The following is a 22,667-nucleotide window of genomic DNA, read 5'->3' as shown; positions in this document are numbered from 1 at the left end:
TGTTTGAATAGTTTTGATGTGCTTACTATTCAGATCTACAGAGCTGACGTTTTGTCCTTGGCTATAGCAAAGAGGTCAAATCAGGTGAAATTAATTGTATTTCAGAACTAGACAAGTTGAAGTTTGGTAGCACCTAAATTTTATGCAGTTTGTCATTGATTTCATCTGAAAGAAACTTCCAGGCTTTTTGTCCGCTGTTGTCCCCAGCGTAAGATTATCCATTCACATCCTAAAGTACTTGTTATATTTTTAACTCACTCTTATTTGAATAAAAGCCTCAACATTTGGGAGCAATTTAATAAGCACAGAACAAGAGCTGGAGCTTGCATTTGGTAGATAATATACAGTATTACTTTATAGAAATGTAGTCAATGGCATTCCCTATAGACAATCGTTTTTTTTATCTTTAGAGTGGTTCAAAAAACCATTGTGAACATGAGATTAATTGAAATGGAGCAGACGCAAGAGACTTTCCTCTTCTTCCAATTGTCCTCATCCTTTCTTCTCTTCCACCCCTGCTTTGCAGATTACCATATACAAATCACCAGGAAGCTGGAGGACAAGACAGCTTTGGAATGTCATTCTGTCATCCTGTCCTGTGACTTCAGGCCTTCTCCAAAGGTTGTGAAATGGTTCAAGGGCCACACACCCATCGTGCCCTCTGAGAAGTACAAGATCAAGAGGGATAAGCATTCAGCAGAGCTCAAGATTCTGAAGCTGAAGCCCAATGATGCTGGTGTGTACAAGTGCAAGGCAGGAATTGCAGAGACTGAAACCACGCTGACAGCTGAAGGTAAGAGCAGGGGGGGTGGTCTCTTACATGTCCTATTTCACCTCAGATTTCTCTTCTCTTGGTTGATTTCTGCCGTTCTCTCCTGCTAACTTTATAAATGTATAATCTTCACTGAGAATACTACACAAAGATCGTCTAGTCCAACCATTCTACCACATCCCAGTATGATTTATAGTAACAGTGGTAACAGTTAACCTTGTTTCCCCACAGCTCGCAATGTAGAAGTAACGAAGCACTTGCAGGATGTAGAAATTGAAGAAGAGAGCTCTGCTGTCTTCTCCTGCGAGCTGTCCCATGATGACGAGGACGTGGAATGGTTCCTGAATGGCAACCTCCTTTACACCAACAATTACAAGGACATCAAGAACGTTGGCAATTGCTGCAAACTGACAATGAAGCAGGTTAAGCCTGAGGATGCTGGCACAGTGACAGTGAAGTCAGACAAGGTGTCAGAAAGCGCACCTGAAGGTGATAGGTGGGTCTGATCACACCCCTCCTGGATGTAAGAGATGCTAAGGAGCTCCAGTTCATTCTATTGTGCAGCAGTCCTGCTTCTAAAGCTGACCTCTCTGGGGTGACAAGTCATCAGGGGCTTTCTTCCAGTGGAAGGTTCCATTGCAGCAGATATCAACGAAGGAGAATGGTTTTGGTGTCCTGCCAAAGCATTCCATTGCTTTTTATCATCATTTTACTTAACACAAGAAGAGTTACAAGAGCAATTTCTTTTACTGCTTCAGTAACATGCAGTGTCAATGCTGTTGTCTCCAAGTATTTATGACTGCAGGGAGAGCTCATTCAGTGTGTGTTTTGCCTCTGGAATGACTAATGACCAGGCTGTGAACAACCTGATCTAGCTGTGAATGTCCCTGTTTATTGCAGGGGAGCTGGGCTAGATGGCCTTTAAGGGTCTCTTCCAATTCTAAGGATACTGTGATTCTAATCTGATCTCCCCAGCAATTAAGCTCTTTTACTCTATGCACTCCAGAGTTTGAAGGATTTCATTTTTCTCCTTTCTTTTGCATTTGGTGGGTGTTTTTTCCCCATTATAAACATCTGATGTGTGAAATAGAAGATAGATAAAAGGAGTCAATAAAACAGGAAAATCAAAATTGTTCAGCAGCTTATCCTCTTAATCCTGAGGCCTGCTGTATGAGCTCTGCTGTACGTGAGGGCAATGCCGGCTCTCCAGCTTTAGAAGAGCTGCATCCCAATTACTTCATATGATATCAGTCCCACCCACCGGCAATGCAGGCTGTCCCTCCTGTTCCCTGTATTCTCCTCCTGATTAGTTCAGAATACCATAAAGCGCATTCAGTCAACGGACATGAAATCGCTTTAGGTTCTATACTGGTGTCGTCAGTACTGGTAAAGATTTATTGATCCCTATTTAAAAATCTGAAAGCAACTGGAAATGTCTCAACTTCTGTATCACGTTGTTCTGTTTTGCCTGTTTAATTGCAGAGAAGCCTGCTGTCTTCATGAAGTCCTTGGATGATGTTTTTGTTGAGGAGCGGGGTGTGATTAAATTGGAATGCGAAGTCTCTAAAGAGAAGGTCAAACCAGTGTGGAAGAAGGACGGTGTTGTGCTCTCTTCTGGCAACAAGTATGAGCTGGTACAGTCTGGGAAGACCCTATGTCCCCTTATCCATGACCTCGAGAAGTCAGATGCAGGTTTCTATACCTGTGATATTGGCACTGATGTTGCCAAGTCAAAGGTCGGCATTCAGGGTAAGTACTGTGGAAAGTAAAGGAGTGCTGAAAGCACATTCAGTGTGGTCACTATGTCTTACACATATTCCCCCACGAGCCTTAATAGTTTCTACAATAGAAGTGTATTACTGCAATTTAGCGCAGTGATGTCTGGAAAATTCCCATTGCTTTTGATGTAAATGTGTCTCATTTTGCCATGAAAATCACCAAACACGTCAAGAATGTCCTGGAAATATTTCCTTTCTAAATTTCCCTAAAATGGAGAAATGGTTTGAACACCAGTAGGGTAGGATGGTAACAAATTAGCTAATAGAAACATTTGATTTCTTGTCATAGGCAAAACCCTTTTTCTCACACAGCATCCTAGAGTTGTCCTCTCTGTTAGGTTGTTCCCTCTGTAGCTCATTGAATCTTCATTCTGCTCCATGGACTGAGCTGCTCGCCTTGTAGTTCTTCCAGAGCAAAGACAAGAGATTCACGTCTCTTTTTTTTAATAGCTTTCTGGTAATTCTGAGTGGAGAATGTCTTAGAGAATACATCTGTAAGGAATGCAGCCATGTTCTGCAAATCCTGAGTTAAAACACCAGTGCTGCTACTCATGTCAGTCACAAATGCCTTTTCTCCATATAAACCTCATACTAACCTATCTCTTACCTTCCAGAGCTGAATAGTGGCATTACCAAACGGCTGAAAAACACTGAAATCCAGGAGGGAGAAGATTGTACTTTTGAATGCATTCCGTCCCATGAAAGCATTGATGAGTTCAACTGGACACTGAATGGAAGCAGAGTGGAAAGTGGTGGGTGATTTAAAGCTTCTAACGTGAGTCGGAAATATACTCTCATTATCAAAAGTGTGACTCCTACTGACGCTGGGGAAGTCGTTTTTACTGCCCGTGGTCTAACCTCCAAAGCCTCTCTGTGAAAGGCAATGAGATGGGAGAGATTCTGGGGTCTGATTCCTTCAACTGTCTTCTGATAAGATTGTCGTGAGAGCTAACTCATAATATGGTTAAAGTGAATAGCAACCTTCTACTATAACCTTGAAGCACTGAGAATTTCTCTTAAAAATAAGTAAAAGGAGGAAACATTTTACACAAATGTGAGAACTACCCAAAGCACTGGGGTAGTGTTGGAAATGGGCATCTCACTACAGCTTGTTCCATTAACAGTAAATCAGGAATGCTCTGTTGAGGGAACTGTGGGAGCAAATATCCTCTAAGTATAAGCTGAAGGGATGGCCTTCACATCATCTAGCTGTACAACAAATTCCTATCTAGAGCATGTGCATCTGAGAGCATCATCCGAGGCTCCCAGTGTGATGAGTGGAGAGAAGAAAGAGGCAGTTTTCAGACATGGTTCATCATCCTCAATGGGGTAGATTTAAGAGAGAATAAATGCTGCCTGGAATTCTATTGTCTGTACTTTGCAGATTACTGCTGGCTGTAGGATGGCGTCTGTTGCAAGTGCCTCTCTAACTTATCTCCAGCATGTAGATGCATGTATTTTGAGAGAGGCATCCTACCATAAGTGTATGTTACTCAAAAAGCAATGTTTTCTTCCAGGAAAACCTACTGAGGTTTCAAAACAGCTGGAGGATAAGACAGCAGCAGCAGGGCAGGACATCAGCCTGAGCTGTGAGCTGTCAAAACCGGATTTGAACATCAGGTGGTACAAGGATGGCAAAGCAATCAGAAAAAGCCAGAAGTACGACTTGCAGCAGGAGGGAAGTGGGGCCATTCTGATCATCCATGACTCTACTGCCAAGGACAGTGGGGAGTACCCCTGTGAGACAGAGGACTCCATAACAAAAGCCAGGGTCACTGTGCAAGGTGAGTTGAAAAGCACACTGGGGATGGCATGTAGAGAAGTCGAGGTAAATATCTGCAGCCTGTGGGTGATGTTTTTCTCATCTGTTTCCTTGAGCAGGATCAATTCTTAGTTTTCAGAAAATATGATGGATTAAAATCTTTTCCTTAAAATAATCTGGAAACTGAATGATTCTCCAGTGTGATGTGGATCTGGGCAGCCTGGTCTGGTGGTTGGTGACCCCTTGGCAGGGGGTTTGAAACTAGATGATCCTTGAGGTCCTTTTCTACTCAGGCCACTCTATGATTCTGTGATCATTCTATGATTCTATGATCTTGGGTGTTAGTGAGCCACGAAAAGATGGCAATCTGAATTAGTCTATATTGAATATGTGTAATCAAAACTATATGCAGTTTATCAGATGAGATCCTACCAGCGCATGTATAATGGTATTGAACTTCGCAGATATCTACTGGAATTATCAAACCTATGTAAATGGGTGGACTCTGTGGTCTTCTTAGACTCTTTGCATCTCTATGTGATATTCTGAAACGAGGGCAAAGGAGATTCAGGACACCTCTGTATGCTTGGGACTTGTTGGGGTAACAAATCCCTTTGTCCTACACCCTCATCCTTTTTTTTTTCCTTCCAGAAAAACCTAATTACTTTATCAAGGAACTTTCAGATGTGAAAATTGAAGAAAGTGGAAGTGCACTTTTTACATGTCAGAGCGAGAAAGCCGCATCCTTCGTCATATGGAGGAAAGGCATTGCTGAGCTCAGGCCTGGCAGGAAATACAAGAGGGCACAGAAAGGACGAGACCTGCAGCTGAGCATAAAAAATCTGGAGAAAAGTGACAGTGATGTGTACACCTGTGACATTGGTGATGCCCAGTCCAGAGCCAAGCTGGTTGTACAAGGTATGTGTGAGAGCCATATGACTGCGCATCCTGTTTCTCCACTACCAAGACATTATCCTGGTAGAATTTGTACATTTATGGCAGGTCTTTGGGGCTGCAGCTGTCTGGCCTGAATAGCAGTTCACAAGCCATGCACAGAGCAAGCTGCACGGAAAGGGAAAGAACTACCGACTAGAGCAGTGCTATTGAGAACTTTATGTATCATTTAAAAACCAAAAATGCTGATGTACGGTGAGGCTGGTGACCCAGAAATCAGTGTGAACTTTCTATCTCTGACCTTTCTGAGTTAAAAATAGTCCTCCAGAGTTCTAGGCAAAAATTCCCTTATGCTGCATTCTGGGTAGTTGTCACGGTTTAAACAAAAATCTACCTGTGTCCGTGACAGGGGGGCCACAGGCAAGCGAGGTGCTAGAAGGAGCTGAACCTCTGTCCCAGCTACTTCAGAAGCAGCCCAAACCCCCTCGTACACGGCTAAGATTTTCTCAGTTGGAGTGTAGCACTCCTCAGACCCTTTATATGCTCGACTCCAAAGTCCCGGGGGTTGGCCTTGGGTTTCTCCTAAAGCTCTTTGCCACAAACTCCAAGTGGGACCTTTTTCTCCAGCAGCAGTGTAGAGGATGTTCTTTACATCCTGTCCTGTCCGTACTGGCCCCAAGGCCACGGCACGGGCTATCTCTTGTTTTCTCTGCTCAAAAGCCTGCTGCTGCTCAGGACCCCGTGAGAAATAATTCTTCTTCCGTGTTACCTGATAGAGGGGGCTCACTATGTGGCTGTAGTTTGGGACATGCATTCTCCAAAAGCCCACTACTCCCATAAAAGATTGGGTCTCTGTCTTGTTGGTGGGAGGAGACATAGCAGTGATTTTTTCAATCACATCTGCTGGGATGTGTCGATGCCCGTCTTGCCATTTTACACTTAAGAACTGGATTTCCTGGGCAGACCCCTTCACCTTGCTGCGCTTAATGGCAAAACCAGCTTGCAAAAGAATTTGGATTATCTGTTTTCTTTTCTTGAAAATCTCTGCTGCTGTATGGCCCCACACGACAATATCATCAATATACTGCAAGTGTTTGGGAGCAGTAAAATTATTCATGCTTTATATGAAGTTATGATGTGGAATACTGATAGCAAAATTACAAAATTATTAAACCATGACACCCTGGTATTTTTCTTTTTTTTTTTCTTAAATATTTTCCTTTTTTTTTTATTAAATATTTTCCTTTTTACTATTTAAATGTTATGGGCACATCTTATAGAAACACAAGGCTGTTTACAAAGAAGTGCATGCTGTGTTGCTGTATGATGAGCAAGATACATCTATTCTTCATCTAGCAGGAATAGTTGCTGAGCCTTAAGAACAGTTTCAGAAAGCTTTGGGAATTTGGGCGTTTTCCTTGTTTCTGCAACACAAAATGAAAATTTACGCTGTATACAAAGAAAAGGGGAGTCTGAACTTGTACGTTAAATTTGAAGGAGATCAATCTGGGGTAATATTGAAAAAAAAAAAAAAAAAAAAAAGGGAGTGTGGTCATCAAATACTATAAAATATATTAGCTGTTACTAGAATGCCACTTATCTTCCCCCCATACGAATCACTGTCATGTTGTATGTGAATATGTGAGGTGGGTTTTGAAGCTGAAATTAAAAACTTCTTGTATGGCTGTCTTCATAGTGGCTATCCACTATTCACCAGTTTTAACTGATTATAAATTACGTTTCAGGGTGGAGAACATAGCATAGTGCCTGACACCTGTGTTGATCCTGAGGGCATTCTTGATTCTGTGCATTATGATGTCATGGATATTAAAGAGCAAGCTGAGGCAGCACATAGTTCCATTGTATCCCTGGGGAACCCGAAGGAAGATACTGGCTGGTTTGAAAAGCAGCTGGAGAAAACTAACTTTGAACTGATGGAGACCAAAGAAGAGCTAACAGAGAAAAACACCAAACTACTTAAAACTGAAGAAGAGCTGATGCAGAAGAACAAAGGTGAGTTATGCGATGTGAAAGGTAGAAGACAGAAATAGTTCATTAATCTAAAAGAGAAATAACCAGTCTGAGTAGGAATTAGAGGAGATGTTCTACCTTTGGAACCATAGCCTGTAGATAAGTGATAGTTTGTTCCTTGTGTATATTCAGGTTCAGCAATTCCACGGGTTTTGGTTATTTCTTTTCTTTTTCCCCCCCTCTCCTTTAAACTGCAACTAGCAGCTTTACACTTTCGTAAGTATGGGGTTAAATGTCTATATCTTGATTTTTACTTTTATATTGTAATCTCTACTCTTCTTTTTGTCTTGTTGATGCAATGTTTTTGTTCCAAGAAATTTAGAAAACTTTTGAATCACTCCCAATAAGTGAAGACCACATGCAAATTAATTAATCTGTTCAAAAGCTACCTAAACATTAGAATATCTGGAAAAATTGATTACTTAATAAACTATCTATTGGCTACTTATGTAATACAACCTTTTCTGTGTGTTACAGACTTTGAAATGCAGGTGATTAAATTGGATGAGTCTGTTGAGCAACTTAAAGAAGCAACTGAGGTAACTTTATCAAGAAGATGTTGTGTAAAATTGTTTTAATACCAACTTGTGGTAGCTTAAAATGCTATGAATGGTCAGGATATCTCCACGTTCTATGCAGTCCATAAAACTTTATCCTGACTAATGTACTGCGAGCTACTGAATATGTGAAGACTAGCTTGATTAAGTATGTGTGCATACCACTTCTGGTGGTTTTTGTTCATTTTTTGATGTTTGGTAGCCTGAAGTAGCTCTGAAAACATTTATAGTTAATTCTGTCACTCAGATCTCTAACCTTGTAAGCTTAGCAACTTGACCCTTCTTAGTCTTTGACTGTCTGCATCACTGCAACTTAGTATTTCCATGGTATTAAAGCTGACTGTGATGAGTAGTCATGTCCTCACCTATTACTTCTTCCAAGAACAAGGCTCCAACTCTATCTGTGAGATTGTGTGGCCTAAACACTTCTGAAGCTTTTCTTTTCATAAGTTACTAAAGATGAATAATCAGTCCTTGGCAGTGCCAGCATGGCTTAACAATCGTCATCTTGTAAGTAAGGAAGCTTCACTTGTGGTCAAGGACACAATCTAAAATATGCGTGACAGAGCTGACTAAGCTTGAAGGTTGGATTATATCTGTCACAATGAAAGTGATTTTAGCAGCTTAGCAGAAGTGTGATGTGATGAACTTGTATGAGAGCTGACCATTTGCTCTTTGACCATGTCTGTAATTTTGTTGACTTCTTGGAAACAGGAAATTCTTTGATAAACTGGTAAACTCTTGATTGTGTGCAAGTCTTTTACTTTGTAACCTGCTAGGCTCTTGCTTTCCCTTGTATACTCTACCGAGTATTGCACTTGTCATTATCTGAAAATGTACTTGTTCTGTCTGCTATTGAGATTTGCAACTGATGTCTATAGAGTCACTGGGTAAATATTTTAGCTGTATGGTTTTGTGTAAATATTTGCCTACAGAAGATTACTGAGACTTAAGTGCTCCTTTTGTTAAGCTTCAATGTAACTGATCTTATATCAATACAGGAAAAGACTACCTACCATTTAACTACCATTAAAGCAGAACCGGCAGAAGAGAACACTAATAAAGGAACTGAAAGCAGCCAATTTTCAGTGCTTTCAGTTAAAGCACTGAAACAAGAGAAAACTGAGTTGGAAGTGGGAAGAAAGCGCAGTACTGATGAAGATAAGCCTACTGTGGAAGAGCCACCTCCAAAGAAAGGTACAGTTTCTTCCATCGTTGAACAGGGTGTCTTCCAAAACAATAAATTGCTTCGTATTCCGGATAGGAAGCAAAAGGCTGTGAAGCGCGTACCTTATGGTATAAGGAGAAAAGCCACTGTGTTAAACTGTAAATGGAAGTAACTGTTATGTAAATATCCCTTTTTCAGAAGGTCCTATGCTGTTCATTTTTGAATGCTTAAGAATAAAAGTTTTTTGCACTATTTTTTTCCTTTTTGCTGCTTTTTCCTCATCTGTTGATGCACTTGCAGATTTGGTAATAGTTTTAAAGCAGTTTCTTTAGGATTGTTTCAACTGCTGTTGCTGATCTTCTGAGTAGCATCAGCTGCTCAAGTGCTTTTTTTTGTTTGTTTTGTTTTGTTTTTCCTGAAGCAACTATCAAAATTGTTGACGACCTGCTAATTGCTCGCTCATGGGCAATATTTGAGCAAACTGGTTTGGATAAGCTCTGATGCATTTAACTTCACTTCTGGGCACAGCTGAGCATCAGTGTTCCTAGAATTACGGAAGGCATATACAATGTAGAAGGGAAAATCTAAAACTTAGCTGTAGTCCCTTCCTTTCTTGTATTCCTCTTGCAAAATATGTGCAAGGGAGAAAGTCAAGGCCTTCTTTGGATGAGATGCTGTTCTTGGATGATTTGTCCCTGCTGCCTTTATTTGGCATAAATATTGAATCCTAATGTGACCACTGAATGGCATCACATATAAGCATCTTACCAGAGACTGAGGGAGGGATGTGGACTCCTCCATACTCCAAATAGTAGTGGGTTTGTTCTAATCATATGACCAAAGCTCTCATTTAAAAATTAATGACAGCAGTGCTCCACATAGGAATTAAAATGGGTAGCTGATAGTCACAATGTCAGCATGAAGTTTTCTGTTAAGAAGTACTGAGTATTCAATCATGTTAAAATTTTCTTCTATTTGTGAGTATTAATAGCGTCCAATTTCAAAAACCGCTTAATATATATTCTTTAGCTATGTTAAATATACACAGTAGAACAATGAGCACAGGTATGTTGTGCTGGTTCTTTTGTAGAATTAGTTATATAAGTAGCACGAGCAAAAGTGTTTTAGGAGATGCTAGGTTATCTCAGCTTAAAGTTCAGGGTATTTACACCATTCTCTGAGCCTTTAGGTCTTGTTTCCTATGCTCTGTAATAATGCTTTTTCCCTACTTCCTGTGTAAGGAGCTTCTAGACTGAACATTACACATCTTCTCCCTAGTCTTATTTATCTTGCTTTAGTGCTTGCTTGTTGTTTTCAGCATAAAGTGTTTAGATTACTTATAAATCATATTCCCCTCACTAGTGTTGCTGGGAGCAGCTGTCAAAACCCAAAACCTGGTTTGGGGTGGAATACGCCACTGCTGTTTCTTCAGTATGACTTTTAAATCAGTTGAGGGCTGTATATAAAACTCCTTAGATGAGTTAAGAGGCTGTTTCCATGCAGTACATGTGAATCTGTATGTAATGCAGGCTGCACGTGGGCACTATAAAATTCTTCATTTCTGTAGTTGTAGTAATAAAAGCACTGTACAAGAATCACCATGGAATATATTGTTGTGGTGACCCAATCCCTAGTAAGTCTTGACTTATATTTATTTTTTTAAATACTTAAAGTATGCATATTATGGAATGGACATAACTGGATTCTAAAGCAGTGATGAAATACAGCAGAAGTCGCTTTTGATAGAAAGAAAATGCTTGTGATTTTAGCTAATTGCTCACCAGTTAAAGAAAAAAACAGCCCCAAGCTAATGGAATATTTATGGAAACTTGAATCTGCAAATTTGTACAACTTTATGAGTGAACTTTATATGCAAAAGAGTAAGTGTGGACAGAAGTAGGAATCCTCATATTTTGTTTAGAGATCAACTGAATAAGAGAGACAGATATCAACACTTAAGTGATCAACTTGTCCAGGGTTTTATCTTTCTTTTGAAAGTAAGAGGACTGTGAGTTTGAATGAAATTTCTTAGAGAACTTTTTATCTACCATTTAGATGTAGATGGAGTGATTCCTGGCTGCCTTATAGGGATTGCTGAAGCATGGAAGATAGAAAGAATACAGCTGTGAATTATCTATCTCATTCCCATGTTTCTTAAATCTAATTAGATTTTCTACTGGTGTGGAGTGGAAGGTTTGAGTAGTGCCATGGTAAAAGTGTTCTTCCAGACTGAAAACCTTTTGCTGTTAATTCTGTATAGAAATCTGAGGCACCTGATTACGTGTTCAGAGGACTTTAATTCCTTCACTAGTATCAAATACTATGTGATGTGAGGGTATGGCTTGCATATTACGACAGTTTTTCACTTAGAAGTTGCTACTTGGTGTTGTGAACTGCTATGTAATAATGATTTTAATCAATCTGAGCTACATTCCTTTTCCCTTTTTTTTGTTTTTTGTTTGTTTGTTTGTTTTACAGTAGTTGTAAATGAGAGAAAGAAAAAGAACACTGTAGAGCAAAAGACAATTGAACACATGAAACAAAAGTGCTCCGCGTACCGAAAGGAAGTACTAGCACTGAGGGAAAGAACTGAAATCTTGGAACGTCATTTAGCTGTTCTTGAAGAACAATGCAGAAGAGAAAAAAATAAAAAAGAAGATTTCAGTAAGCAGGTAACAAGCCTGCGTATTGAGCTTTCTTTTTCTGAAGAAACAGCTGATGCCCTCCGTGAACAAATTCTGCAGGGTCAAGCTGACTATCGGGAAATTGCTTCTAAACTGGATGAACAGAAATCTATAAATATGACACTAGAAGACAAAAATGTCCAACTAACTAACAACATAGAAGTTGCCAAAGAATATATAATTGATAAAGTGTCACAAGTAAAAGAAATGCAGACCAAATTAGATGAATTATACAAATGTCACTTAGAGTTTCACGCCATCGGTACTGACTTTGTCAGTGTAAAGGATTCCTCAGACTCTGAAAAAGATGAGACAGGGACATCTCAAATTAGTTCTGCATGCATTCAGTCACAGACTTCTTCCATCTCAGATCTTGTGCAGGACCTCTCCTTTAACTATAGTCTTGAAAGGATTTGGGAAGTATGCAAAAGTATTGTTGATGTTTCCTCACAAAAAAGTCAGCACATCAAAGCACTTCTTCAAGACAATGAAAACCTAAAGGCGGGACTGAATAATGCTGAAAATCATAATCGTCAACTTGTAATGAAGCTATGTGAGATTACAACTCACACTAGTCAGGAAGATGATCTTGTGAATCAGTTACATGAGCAAATAGAAAAGAAAACTCTGGAGTTTGAAGAAAAGACTGCAGAAGATCAGAGAGTGATTGCACAATTTCACAAGGAAGTTGCCAACTGTGAGGTAAAAATAAAAGAGCTTGAGTATCTCCTGGAGGCTTCCAAGACAATGGAAGACAATGTGTCAAAACTCAATGAATTACTTAAAGAAAAAGAATCTATTATTGTTAATCTAGAGACAGTTACAGCAACTCTGCAGGAGAAGTCTGCAAATGCAGACAAAAAGGTTGAAGAGTTAAGTAGCAAAGAAGCAAATCTGATTCAAGAAGTTATGCAGCTGAAAAACAGCTTGGAGCAGATGAAACACTCTCTTTGGAAAAAGGAGAAGAGTGAAATGGAGAAAGTGCAACGTATAGAATCATAAGTAACCACTGAGTTAACTTAGAGCCCTTTGAGAATGAACTAGAGTTAAAAATAGTTAATGGGAACATCCCTTTGACTTAATGCATTTGCATGCTTATCAATGGCCAAACTACTACTTTAGGATGCTTTGGTATGCTACTTGAGTTCCAAGGGAAAACAGGAGTGTGCAAGGAAATAAAGAATAATATGGGGATTTCTGGTGGTTTTGTTGTCCATCCCTCAGAATAGCATCTGAATAATTTATTGCTTCAGAATCTGATTATGAGAAGCAAGCTGAAATTCAAAAGTAATTGTTTAAATCTTGTCACTGGTCTAGATAGATTTAAGAGTCTATTTACAAATAGAAACCAACAGGCAGGGCATGGATTAAGCTGTAATTGCTGTTTCCATGAGATGTGTAACAGTAATGTTCTTTGTCTCTTTATTTTTAACATAAGGCTAGAAAATATTCTTTCTGAGAGTTCTGCCCTTGTACTGAATTTGAAAAAAGATTTGCAGAGGAAAGAAGAAGAGTATGCAGATCTAAAAGACAAACATTCTGATGCCGAGAAACAAATTCAGCAAGTACAAAGCGAGGTTTGTAGTCAACTGAGCTATTTTTTTCTGTAAGATTATGCTTGGCTTTCTGCTGTTAAAACTTCTCAAACTTTAACTATGAAGCTGGAAATTTCACACTAGTGTGGCTAGCAGCAAATCTTAGGTAAAGTTGCCATTGAAGCTCTAGAGGGGACCAGAAGTTAAAACATGGTTTCACATAGATAATGAACAGAGGAAAGTAAAGTTGGTTAGTAGTCTGGAATAAGGTTTGTGAAGAGAATAGCTAATCTGCCTCTGGAGGGGACTTGTTATTATCTCTACGTTACTGGTGACTTGCCATTGGTATCCGTGGTAACTCCAAAGCCTAAAACCTAAGTCTTGTGAAAAAACGCTGATAACTGGGAAGAAGAATGCTATTTACTTGAAGAGAAATAGACTAATTTCCAGAGGCTCTTTAATATAAGCATGTATATTTTTTTTCTTCAATTTCAGCTTCAGTGATGTTAATAGTTAAAATTTAATTATTAAACAAGTAGATATTTTAAAACCCATTTTGCAGGATCTTAGTCTGAAAGTTTATTGGGTGTGCTTGGGGTGGAAAATTGAAGCTTAAAAATGAATTCATGTCTTCCTTGGTAACCTTGCACTTGCTGTCGTTTTCCTACTCAGCACTTGTTTGTGAATTCCTCTTTATTTAACAAAGAAGTATTTGGCCAGGTTGGATTACAGAAGTCTTTTAATGAACCGTGAGCTGTGCTTACATTACAGGTGTCCACGATGCGTTCTGTGGAGGAATCCCTCAGGAACAAGATGGAAGAACTTGAAAGGATTAATAACCAGTTTAAGGATGAGCTGGATTATAAAGACTATACTATCCAACAACTTAAACAGGTATTTTTCTTGCATCATTCATTTAATAAAAATTAAGAGCACCTTTTCCAAGTAACAGGAAAAAGGTCAAAAAAAAAAAAAATTGGAGCAAAATGAAAGTGGCCAACTGAAATTAGCGGTAGACCATGAAAGATATTCAAATAATTAGTCACTACAGAGCACTGGCAGATTGCTTTAAATACAATAATCTGCATAGTAAATACATATATAATACATGCATATAACCTGATCTTGTTGAGTGACATCACGATATGTTAATTGAAATGTCTTACCATAAACTCTTTTTATCAGCTTGAATCCTTATTTACGCTATATGAAAAACTTATTAATTCTAGTCTGTCTTAAAGATTCTGCTTGTTTCTACTGTGTATGCTTTTCTTTCAACATGAAATATAGGAGCTGGAGGAAAAGGACCATAATCTTCAAAAGTGGCGTGAGGAGAGAGATCAGTTAGTAGAAGATTTGGAAGAACAGCTCAAAACTTTGGCTTCTAATGCCATACAAAAAGAGACAGAAATAGCAGAACTGAGACAATCTGCCTTAAAGGATTCAAGCAAGGTCAGCTCTCCTTTCCTCCTACCTGATTAGCTACCCATAAATTCTGTAAGACTCCTGTACCTGCTCTTTGTATTCTGGGTGTGCTTCTGTTCTTGAACACTGTCGTATTGACATCATGTGCAACTAACCAAAAAAAGCACCAGCTTTTATTTTTGTTCTTCAGAAACAGAATTTCTGTTAATTACTAAAATTTCAATTTTTTCAGTAGTTTAGATAAGCAGATGTCAGTTTGATGCTTATGATCCTACAATCATACTGGACATCTGTAGCTTTTTCTGATAATTCACAGCATTTCCGGATCCCAAGCTAGGCTCAATACTCAGACAGTAGTTCTGTCTCAGGTTTCTTACTTTCTTTGCTTTCTCTGAGGTAGTATCTACAATGGCATGAAAAGACAGAAGGGGATGTGGAGAGAGATTAAGGGAAGCATCAAAAAGCAGAGGGGGGATGATCTCTGGAAGTTGCATTTCTTATTTCAACATCCAGCTTTTAATCAGGATAGCCAATCTAAGCCGTAGCATAGAATTTCAGAAGCTAAACAGAAGACTAAATGAGTTGTGCTCTTTTGAGAATGTTTGGATTCACTTTCTCTGAGAAGAAAGATGTTCTCATAGCAAAACTTCCCCTACAACTGCCAACTTTCTCACAGTACCGAAGATTTGGGAACAAATAAATGCTCGGGTTATTATATCTTAAGGGAGATGAAGGCTGAAGCACATAAGTAAAATAGAAGAATCAAAATATATTGTATTACAACTTCCCAGGCAATTCTGTGACTACTGCACTTGTAACAGTGACCGTACAAATCCGTGAAATGTTACTGTTCTTGAATAGTTAAGTGTTCTAGCCTGCAATTCTAAAACTGATGCTACTAAGTAATTGCAATACTGCTTGTGTGTGTTAATTCCTTTTGCCAATCCCACAACTCAGCAGTTTTTACTGTTTATTAGGATAATGCAACTGTGATAGAAGAGTTAAGAAAAGAACTGGCTGACAAAGATGACTTTATAAAGGAATTAAAACAACGCATTAACCACAGTAGCCCTCAGTGTTTGCCAGAAAAACCTTTACTTGAAGAAAGACAAAGTAGAAGGAATGACTCTGTAAATGAAAAGGTATGATTATATTTAGAGAAAGTCAGTACTTAACATCTTGTTAACCCCTTTTTGTTCTTCTGTTTTCCTAGGAGATACTGGAGCTGGAATCATTTTTCTTAGCATATAGTCCTTTAACTACATATTCAGTGATGAGTACTTGTTGGTTCTTTTTGTCTTCCACTCAAACATGAGCTCTCATCTTCTCAAAAATATTTTATTTACTAGAACACCATCTCTCTGTGTACATTATGGAACTTTTCCATGCAGTTTTCCATGTATTCGTATGTGGATGCTGAAGATTAGGCAGAGGTTTAGCCTTTGGTGTTCTAACATAGCAGCTGTGAGCGTGCAGAGTATGGGGGGTATGGATGACAAAACGACCAGCGTTACAGATTTTGTCCCTAAATAATGTCTCGCTTTCTCTCTTTTGGAGGCAGAATACTGCCTGAGACTGTTAGTGAGACCCAGTAGGGTGTATCTGAAGATCACACAATGAATAGATGTTACTACCTTCCCACACTTGTGCTGTGTTTCAGCTTACGTGTTCATGTGGCGTCTGAGCTTGAGGTTTTACACTGTAACTTCAGAAAACTCGAGATATTTTGGAGGTCTAATGCATAGCCTAATCTTTACTCCTTTTAAATATTTACAGCCTAGGAAACAACAAAGCAAAACTAAAACTGGAGAAAGTATTCCATTAAGATGCAAAGCTGAAGACAATTATTTGTCACCTCCATGTACTAGGAGCCTCACTTCATTAAATGAATCTGAGGTTAGTATGAAACTTCAGATCTGAAAATGTTGTGATTGTATTGCTTTTGATAAGGAATGAGTAGGAAAAGATCTCATGTTCTCTAAACAATTCCCAAGTTTTAATTTATTTATCCCTTTCAAGGTGATCAGATCACCTGTTTTTATAGCCTTTGATAGGAATAAAAGCTGTTGAAACAATTGTGTGATGAATTTTTGTCAGGTGCTGTTGAAAACTCTCCTCATGTTAATGCTTATGAAGTGGCTCATGATTAGATAAGTTACTTGGAAAAAATTCATGGAGCCACTGAAACGGGCACAGCAAATTGAACTTATTTTCTTCCTCTGCAGGATTTCTGGATATTGTTTTGTTAGCAGTTGATGTTAATCATTCCTATATAAGTTTTTAATTGCTAACTTTCATAAAATAGCAGTTACATATATTTTAAAAACAAAGTATTTATTAACCAACTTAATTCTTGGAAATACACTGGGTGGTGATACTCCATTCAGATTCTTAGCAGAGCCTGATAAAGTGGCTCTGACTACTTTTTGTCTTTCTACAATCTTTGGTAACTTTTTGAGAGGAAGAAGACTCCCCTCAGGGGGTCGGAACAGTGTAAGTAGTAAAAGCTGCTAGTCTGTGTTTGGGACACTGGAGTTTGCTAGTTACTAGCAGCAGTAGAAGCAGCCATCTACCATTTTCTGATGTCCCCAGCAGCCTGTCTTCCATGTGTTCAACCAGCATCTGAACTCATTTTTGATATGCTAGCTGAATTCCTGCCATAGAGAAGGAGGAGTCCAGGTGATCTCAGTTCTGACTTTGTTGTTCCTGTTGAAAAAAACAGGATTGGGTGGATTGTGGACAGTAAGTGCTGCTGGGGAAATGCATACTGACATTTCCCTGTCACTTAGCTGTGCATTTGCTGCCATTTGACCATGAGCAGGTACATGATAGCCTTCAGCTTAAGTACGGTGTCATTGCTTGAATGCCTGTATTCTCTCCAGGGAAAAGATAGCAATGGAGTTCTTTAATGACTTGTACTGGGCTTGCACCTTGCCAGCTGGACCTTACTTATGTAAATAACATCTCTAGTGTAGAAGAGGAAGGGCAAATTCCCTAAGATTAAGCTGGAAGTTAATCGAACACTTGAATCAAATGCTCCTGTTCCTGCCCAGTTCTGACACAGCAGAGTTGAGATGAAGAAAATCGTGTCAGTTCTACCACCATTCTCTATTAAAAAAAAGTGTAGTTGTCTGTGCCCTTGAGAAAAAATGACTTGTAAAGTATCAGGCTCAGTTTAACATGGAGAACTTTTTTTGGGATCATAGATTGGAAATAATTTTAAATGTAACAAGTTCTAGGAAAGAAGGGTAAAACTCTGCTGTAACTGAAATAGACTCCTTCTGTTACAAGTGTTCTTACAGCAGGAAAATTGAATGCTTACATATCCTTTTCCAGATGCTTTATAGCTTTTTAATCTCATGGCTACCTTAACACTTGCACTTAAAATTCTTCTGTGCTATCAGGAGCATTTGGAAACTGTCCTCGACTCTTCTGGAGTGTCCGCAGAAAATGGCAAAACTAGTCGGTTCCCAAAACCGGAGCTGGAAATCCCACTGACACCTCTGCAACCTGATAAGATGGAGATAAAGCAGCACGGCAGCATGATACCTTTAGGAGTGAAAATGCCTAAGGCAAAAAAGAAAAGAAGTGATGACATGGATGAGGTATGACCTAGACCCAACAGAAAACAAAATATCTGATGCCTTTTTACCATTCTCATTTAAGCATTAAAAAAATGCTATTTCTACCTCAGTAAAGTAGTTGAAGAATTTAATCAATGAACTGCTTTAATGAACAAAACTAATAGCCAAGCTCAGTGATAATGGTTTAAGAGAAGGGAATTTCTCTTAACTCCATTGTGTATTTTCTTTGAAACCTGTAGACATAAATCAGCTTTTTAGACATCATGAGATGTCTAATACTGATATCTTAATGTCCTGTTTTTATAATTGAATGCTTATTTATTATTTGATTTACAGTGGAATAGTTACCACTAGCAGATACTTCCCTACTATTAGCAAAAGTGTTTAAAGTGTTCACTTTTGTGACATCAATTGTTCTTTCCAAAAGAATCATGGCTGAAACTTGTCTTATTTTCCCAGGATTTTGTGAAAAGTGAGAACACGAAAAATACAAAATCTGTCATGGCTTTTAATTCACCCTCTGCAAGTGACGAGAAAATGGTTGGTTTTTGTTCTAGTTTTGAAGCTAGCTTGGGACTTCCTGTAATTGTGTGGTCACACGAAAGAAGCAGTGTCTTATCCTTATGTGTATACCTGAATGGGAATCTTACATGCTTATGAGCTCTTCCTATTAAATTCCATAAGCTAACCAAAGGGCAAGTCAGTCTGTCCCCAGAGCGTGTCATGGCTGTACTGTGTAATGATTTGGAGGGAAGGATATTGCACATTGAATAGTTGAGAAGAGAAGCTTTAGTGTATTATCGTGTGCTTTTGTAAGTGAAGCCCTTGTATTAAACTAAGGTTCATATCATTAATATGCATGGCAGTTATTAAAAACAGATGTTCACATGTGATAGCAGTATCCTTGGCATGGTCAGAGTATGAGTAGTAGATTTTTCCCATCTGTTGTCTTCTGTTTTGTATGTTTGTTTGTTTTATGTAATTAGAACAGCTTATGTAAGAAACAACTCCACCGCTTGGGAGCTACTTTTAAAGAAACTACTGCCTTATTAAGAAACTTTAAGAAACGTATGCCTTGAAATAGCTGAGATTTTGACAACTCCCTAAAGGGTATAAAATTGTCTACATTACTTGCCGTTGTGGTATCATCAGCATAATGAACAGAGGTGTCAGTAGTAAAGCTCAAAATGTCAACTTCAAATAACGTTGAACTAAAATGAAGTTTAAACAATGCTCTTGTTTCACATGTTCACATCTCTGTTGAACAGAAATCCGGAAAAGACTACTTCCTGAGAAAGCGAGTACATGCTTCAAGACTGACTAAAAAGAAGGATGAAACACTGCAAAAAGTTGGAGATTTTATTCAAAGCTCTCCTTCTATTATACACTCTAAAGGTTGGTGTAGAATAAGTTTTATTCCATGTTTTCTAGACATTGTAGAATGGCTTGTTTCTGCTGTAGGCTATTAATGTATGTGTTCTTAGACTTGTCTGCCATGTTAAGTTGTCCTTTGATTTATGAAGTAAATGCATTCATTCGTCTCTTCAGAGATTCATTATTACATTTGTGAAAACCTACAAGTATACAGAGAAAGTTGGTTCTGTCTTGTGCTTCTGTCAGCACGAAAGTTAGGCCTGTTGTTTAACTCCTGCTGAAGTTTGACTTCCAACGACTTCTGAGCCATGATTGTCTTTCATACTCCATTTTAATGCGTGCTTTAAGCTGCCATACCTGAAGCTATAAACAGTTTCAGCTATAGAAGCAATAAAGAACCTCGATGAACAAATACAATTTCTGAGTATTTTCACTTAAATTTTATGTGTCATTTATAAACCAAGTTTGTTACGAAGCTTTTTTTGCATTCAGTGATTTAAAGACTCACAAAACCAGTAAGTTGATTGGTTTATGTATCAAAACAAATTTCTTCTAGCCAAGAAGCTGATGTCAGCAGTAAGTTCTCCTAAATCAAACGAACCTGAAAGTCTCGAAGAAGGAGAGACCAAGCCAAAACGATCCAAAAGGAAGCTGTATTCCACTGTCGTTTCTGGCCCTCTAGATATACCTGCTTCTTCGGTAAGCGATTATACTGTAGTCTTGGCTTAAAATAAACTACTAAGGAGTCCAAACAGACTGGAGGTTTCATCTATTTGCAGGAGGAGGTTGAAAGTACTGAGGTATTTCTTTATTCTACCAAGTCATTCTTGTTGGTCTTCCTGCTGTTCTGTTTTATTTTGTCCTCAAAGATCTCTGTGTTTGGCTGGCTTACAGTTTACTAAGTAGGTGATGTAGCAATCACGGAGATGTCTTCTAATTTGGAATCATAGATAATTTCAGTGTGTCGAAGTGGGATTATTCTACTACACGCTTTTCTAGAGCACAACTTAGACAGCTTTTTAGGTATGCTTAAACTATGATCTCCTGTCTAAGCCAACTTGCAAGGATCTGATGTGCCAGTTTCATGACTCTGTCGGCAGCTGTTGTGCTAAGAACATTCTTGCTCTGTTGGAACTGCATCTTTTAATTATATTAGAGTCCTTTTTCTGTTCAGCATAGTGATCATTTGCCCATACTGTAATATCCCTCTGAATTTTTTGATGATTTGACGAATGATAGGGGCAGAAAAAATGTTATTTTTTTTTGTTAGAGGATGAAGAAGATGAGACAATTTCTTCTCTCACTGTAGTTCTGAGAACATGGAACTGAACCGAGAACTGAAATTCTGGGCAAGTCATAGCTACAGGGATTGAGGCTAAAAATGTTTTCTGAACGCTTCATGTTTCACAAAACAAGTATTATAATACTCTTTTGAAAACAAGTATTTCAAAATGAAAGCTGCCTTCAGGCTTTCCTCAGATGTGTGTGCTTTTTTAAGATAAACAGGATTTTGTACATTCTCCATATTTGTTCCTTGTGATTAAGCTGCATTAAAATGATCTCGGTATCCCATAGTTTTCTGAATAAAATATAATAAGCAAATGCCATTCTGAAATCCATTTAGGGGAAGAAATATGTTTGCGTGGGTCAAGAAGAGCTTGTCAGTCTTGTGTGAAAAGATGAGTAACTTTTGAAATGTTTTCTTCAGGAATCTGAGGAACAAAAGAAGGAAAGTGATCATCTGATCATCAAACGACGGCTGAGATCCAGAACAGCTAAAAAACCTTGAAGAAGCGTGTTTGTTCCCCTTTCTCAGGACATACTTTTATCGTAGTATTAAAACTGGTTGTTAATAAACAGTAACAGTTACTCCGTTGTGTTCTTAAATTTGTATATAGGTGTTTGTTGCAGAACGGCGGGAGAAAAGCAGACGACCACACCTGTCATTGACATATGATCAGCGAATCTCATTTATTCCTTGGCTGCGTGTACCTTTATAATACGGATAATTAGCTCATACATATTGCAACATAATCTGTTTCGTTCGATTTGTTGGCCTCAATTATATTATATTGTGTTATCTTGTATTTCGATATCATATTTAGTAAAGTAAGTTTTTCCTCCTTAGATTGCCGCTGTTTTATCCCATTCCCCTTTTCCCCCTCCTTTCCGGGCCCCGGGGGGGGGGGCCCACGGGGTGGCTTCCCCTGTCACAGGCATAGGTAAATCTAAGTAACCCGTGACACCATCCAAAGCCAATCTTCCCTCTTTCTGCCTGAAACTGTTTCCCCTCCTCCTATCCCAAGTGACCCTGCTAACAGCTTTAGAAAGCCTTCATGCAGCATGAAAACGTGCCTGTGAGCAAACAAGCAGAGAGAGCAGCAAGGATTGCTGTTGCACTGCGTCACGCCGCTCACTGCCCTCTCCTCCCTTACAGGTTTCAAATGGAATTGGTCCCCAAACTGCCGCCCCTGATACACCGCAAGTCCTCCGGGAGCTTCTCTGGGGCACGGAAGCCAAAAAAAGATGAGACTTTGCCACCTCTTTCCAAGGGCAGGAAAGGTAAAGTGGCTTCCAGCTCCTTTCCACGGCACAGGCAACCAACTGGAGGTGGGCAGTCTCTTGCTGACCATCATCCCAGGGCTCTCACTTGTTTCAAACCTTCCTGCCGGCTCAGCATGGCTTCTTCCCCTTAGATAATGGTTGGCCTGTCCAAAAGGGAAGTGCTGGGTGTGACGTACCCCCATCCCTGGCTATGGCAGGAGGATGTGGGGATCTCAGGCCCTGCCCTCCCCCAGTGGAAGGGCAGGGACCCCAAAAGTCATTCTGCTGCCTTCTTGTCACCAGCCAGGTCCTCTTTCCCATAGCCAACGTCCCTCCTGCAGCCCCAAAACAGAGCTGAGCTGCAGAAAGGAGGCCCTCCTGTTCATATGTTCCCTTCAAATACTACAAGGCCGCAGTGAGGTCTCCCTGAAGCCTTCTTTTCTCCAAGCAAAACAAGCCCAGTTCCCTCAACCTGTCCTCGTAGGAAAGGTACTCCAGCCCTCTGATCATCTTCGTTGCCGCCCTTAGCATTATTTGCATTTCTCTTTTGCCTTCCTAA

General features: G+C 39.2%; 3 protein-coding genes and 1 long non-coding RNA gene across 4 annotated transcripts; all 4 read left to right on the top strand.

Annotated features, from left to right (window-relative positions):
* The first annotated feature begins 2,025 nt into the window (after positions 1–2,025).
* Positions 2,026–3,505, top strand: LOC146758067 (obscurin-like protein 1). Its single transcript, XM_085518679.1, has 2 exons — positions 2,026–2,521; positions 3,165–3,505. The coding sequence occupies exons 1-2, from the start codon at positions 2,272–2,274 to the stop codon at positions 3,308–3,310; spliced, it is 396 nt and encodes a 131-aa protein (XP_085374805.1). The 5' UTR covers positions 2,026–2,271; the 3' UTR covers positions 3,311–3,505.
* Positions 3,506–8,821: 5,316 nt separating this feature from the next.
* Positions 8,822–12,964, top strand: LOC146758066 (kinesin-like protein KIF20B). Its single transcript, XM_085518312.1, has 2 exons — positions 8,822–8,991; positions 11,441–12,964. Exon 2 carries the CDS (start codon positions 11,497–11,499, stop codon positions 12,646–12,648), a length of 1,152 nt encoding a protein of 383 aa, XP_085374438.1. The 5' UTR covers positions 8,822–8,991; positions 11,441–11,496; the 3' UTR covers positions 12,649–12,964.
* Positions 12,965–13,956: 992 nt separating this feature from the next.
* On the top strand, positions 13,957–18,217 carry LOC146758065 (uncharacterized). Its single transcript, XM_085518659.1, has 5 exons — positions 13,957–14,075; positions 14,472–14,633; positions 15,584–15,748; positions 16,383–16,502; positions 18,011–18,217. The coding sequence occupies exons 1-5, from the start codon at positions 13,962–13,964 to the stop codon at positions 18,215–18,217; spliced, it is 768 nt and encodes a 255-aa protein (XP_085374785.1). The 5' UTR covers positions 13,957–13,961.
* Positions 18,218–20,137: 1,920 nt separating this feature from the next.
* On the top strand, positions 20,138–21,433 carry LOC146758064 (uncharacterized). The gene is made up of 2 exons (XR_014935257.1): positions 20,138–20,263; positions 21,273–21,433. It is a non-coding gene; the product is annotated as an uncharacterized LOC146758064 (long non-coding RNA).
* The last annotated feature ends 1,234 nt before the right edge of the window (positions 21,434–22,667 follow it).

This window comes from Coturnix japonica, chromosome 17, assembly GCF_054131305.1.
Source record: "Coturnix japonica strain WE chromosome 17, WE-NBRP24, whole genome shotgun sequence".
Lineage (NCBI taxonomy): Eukaryota > Metazoa > Chordata > Aves > Galliformes > Phasianidae > Coturnix > Coturnix japonica.
This window is presented reverse-complemented; position numbering and strand designations above follow the sequence as displayed.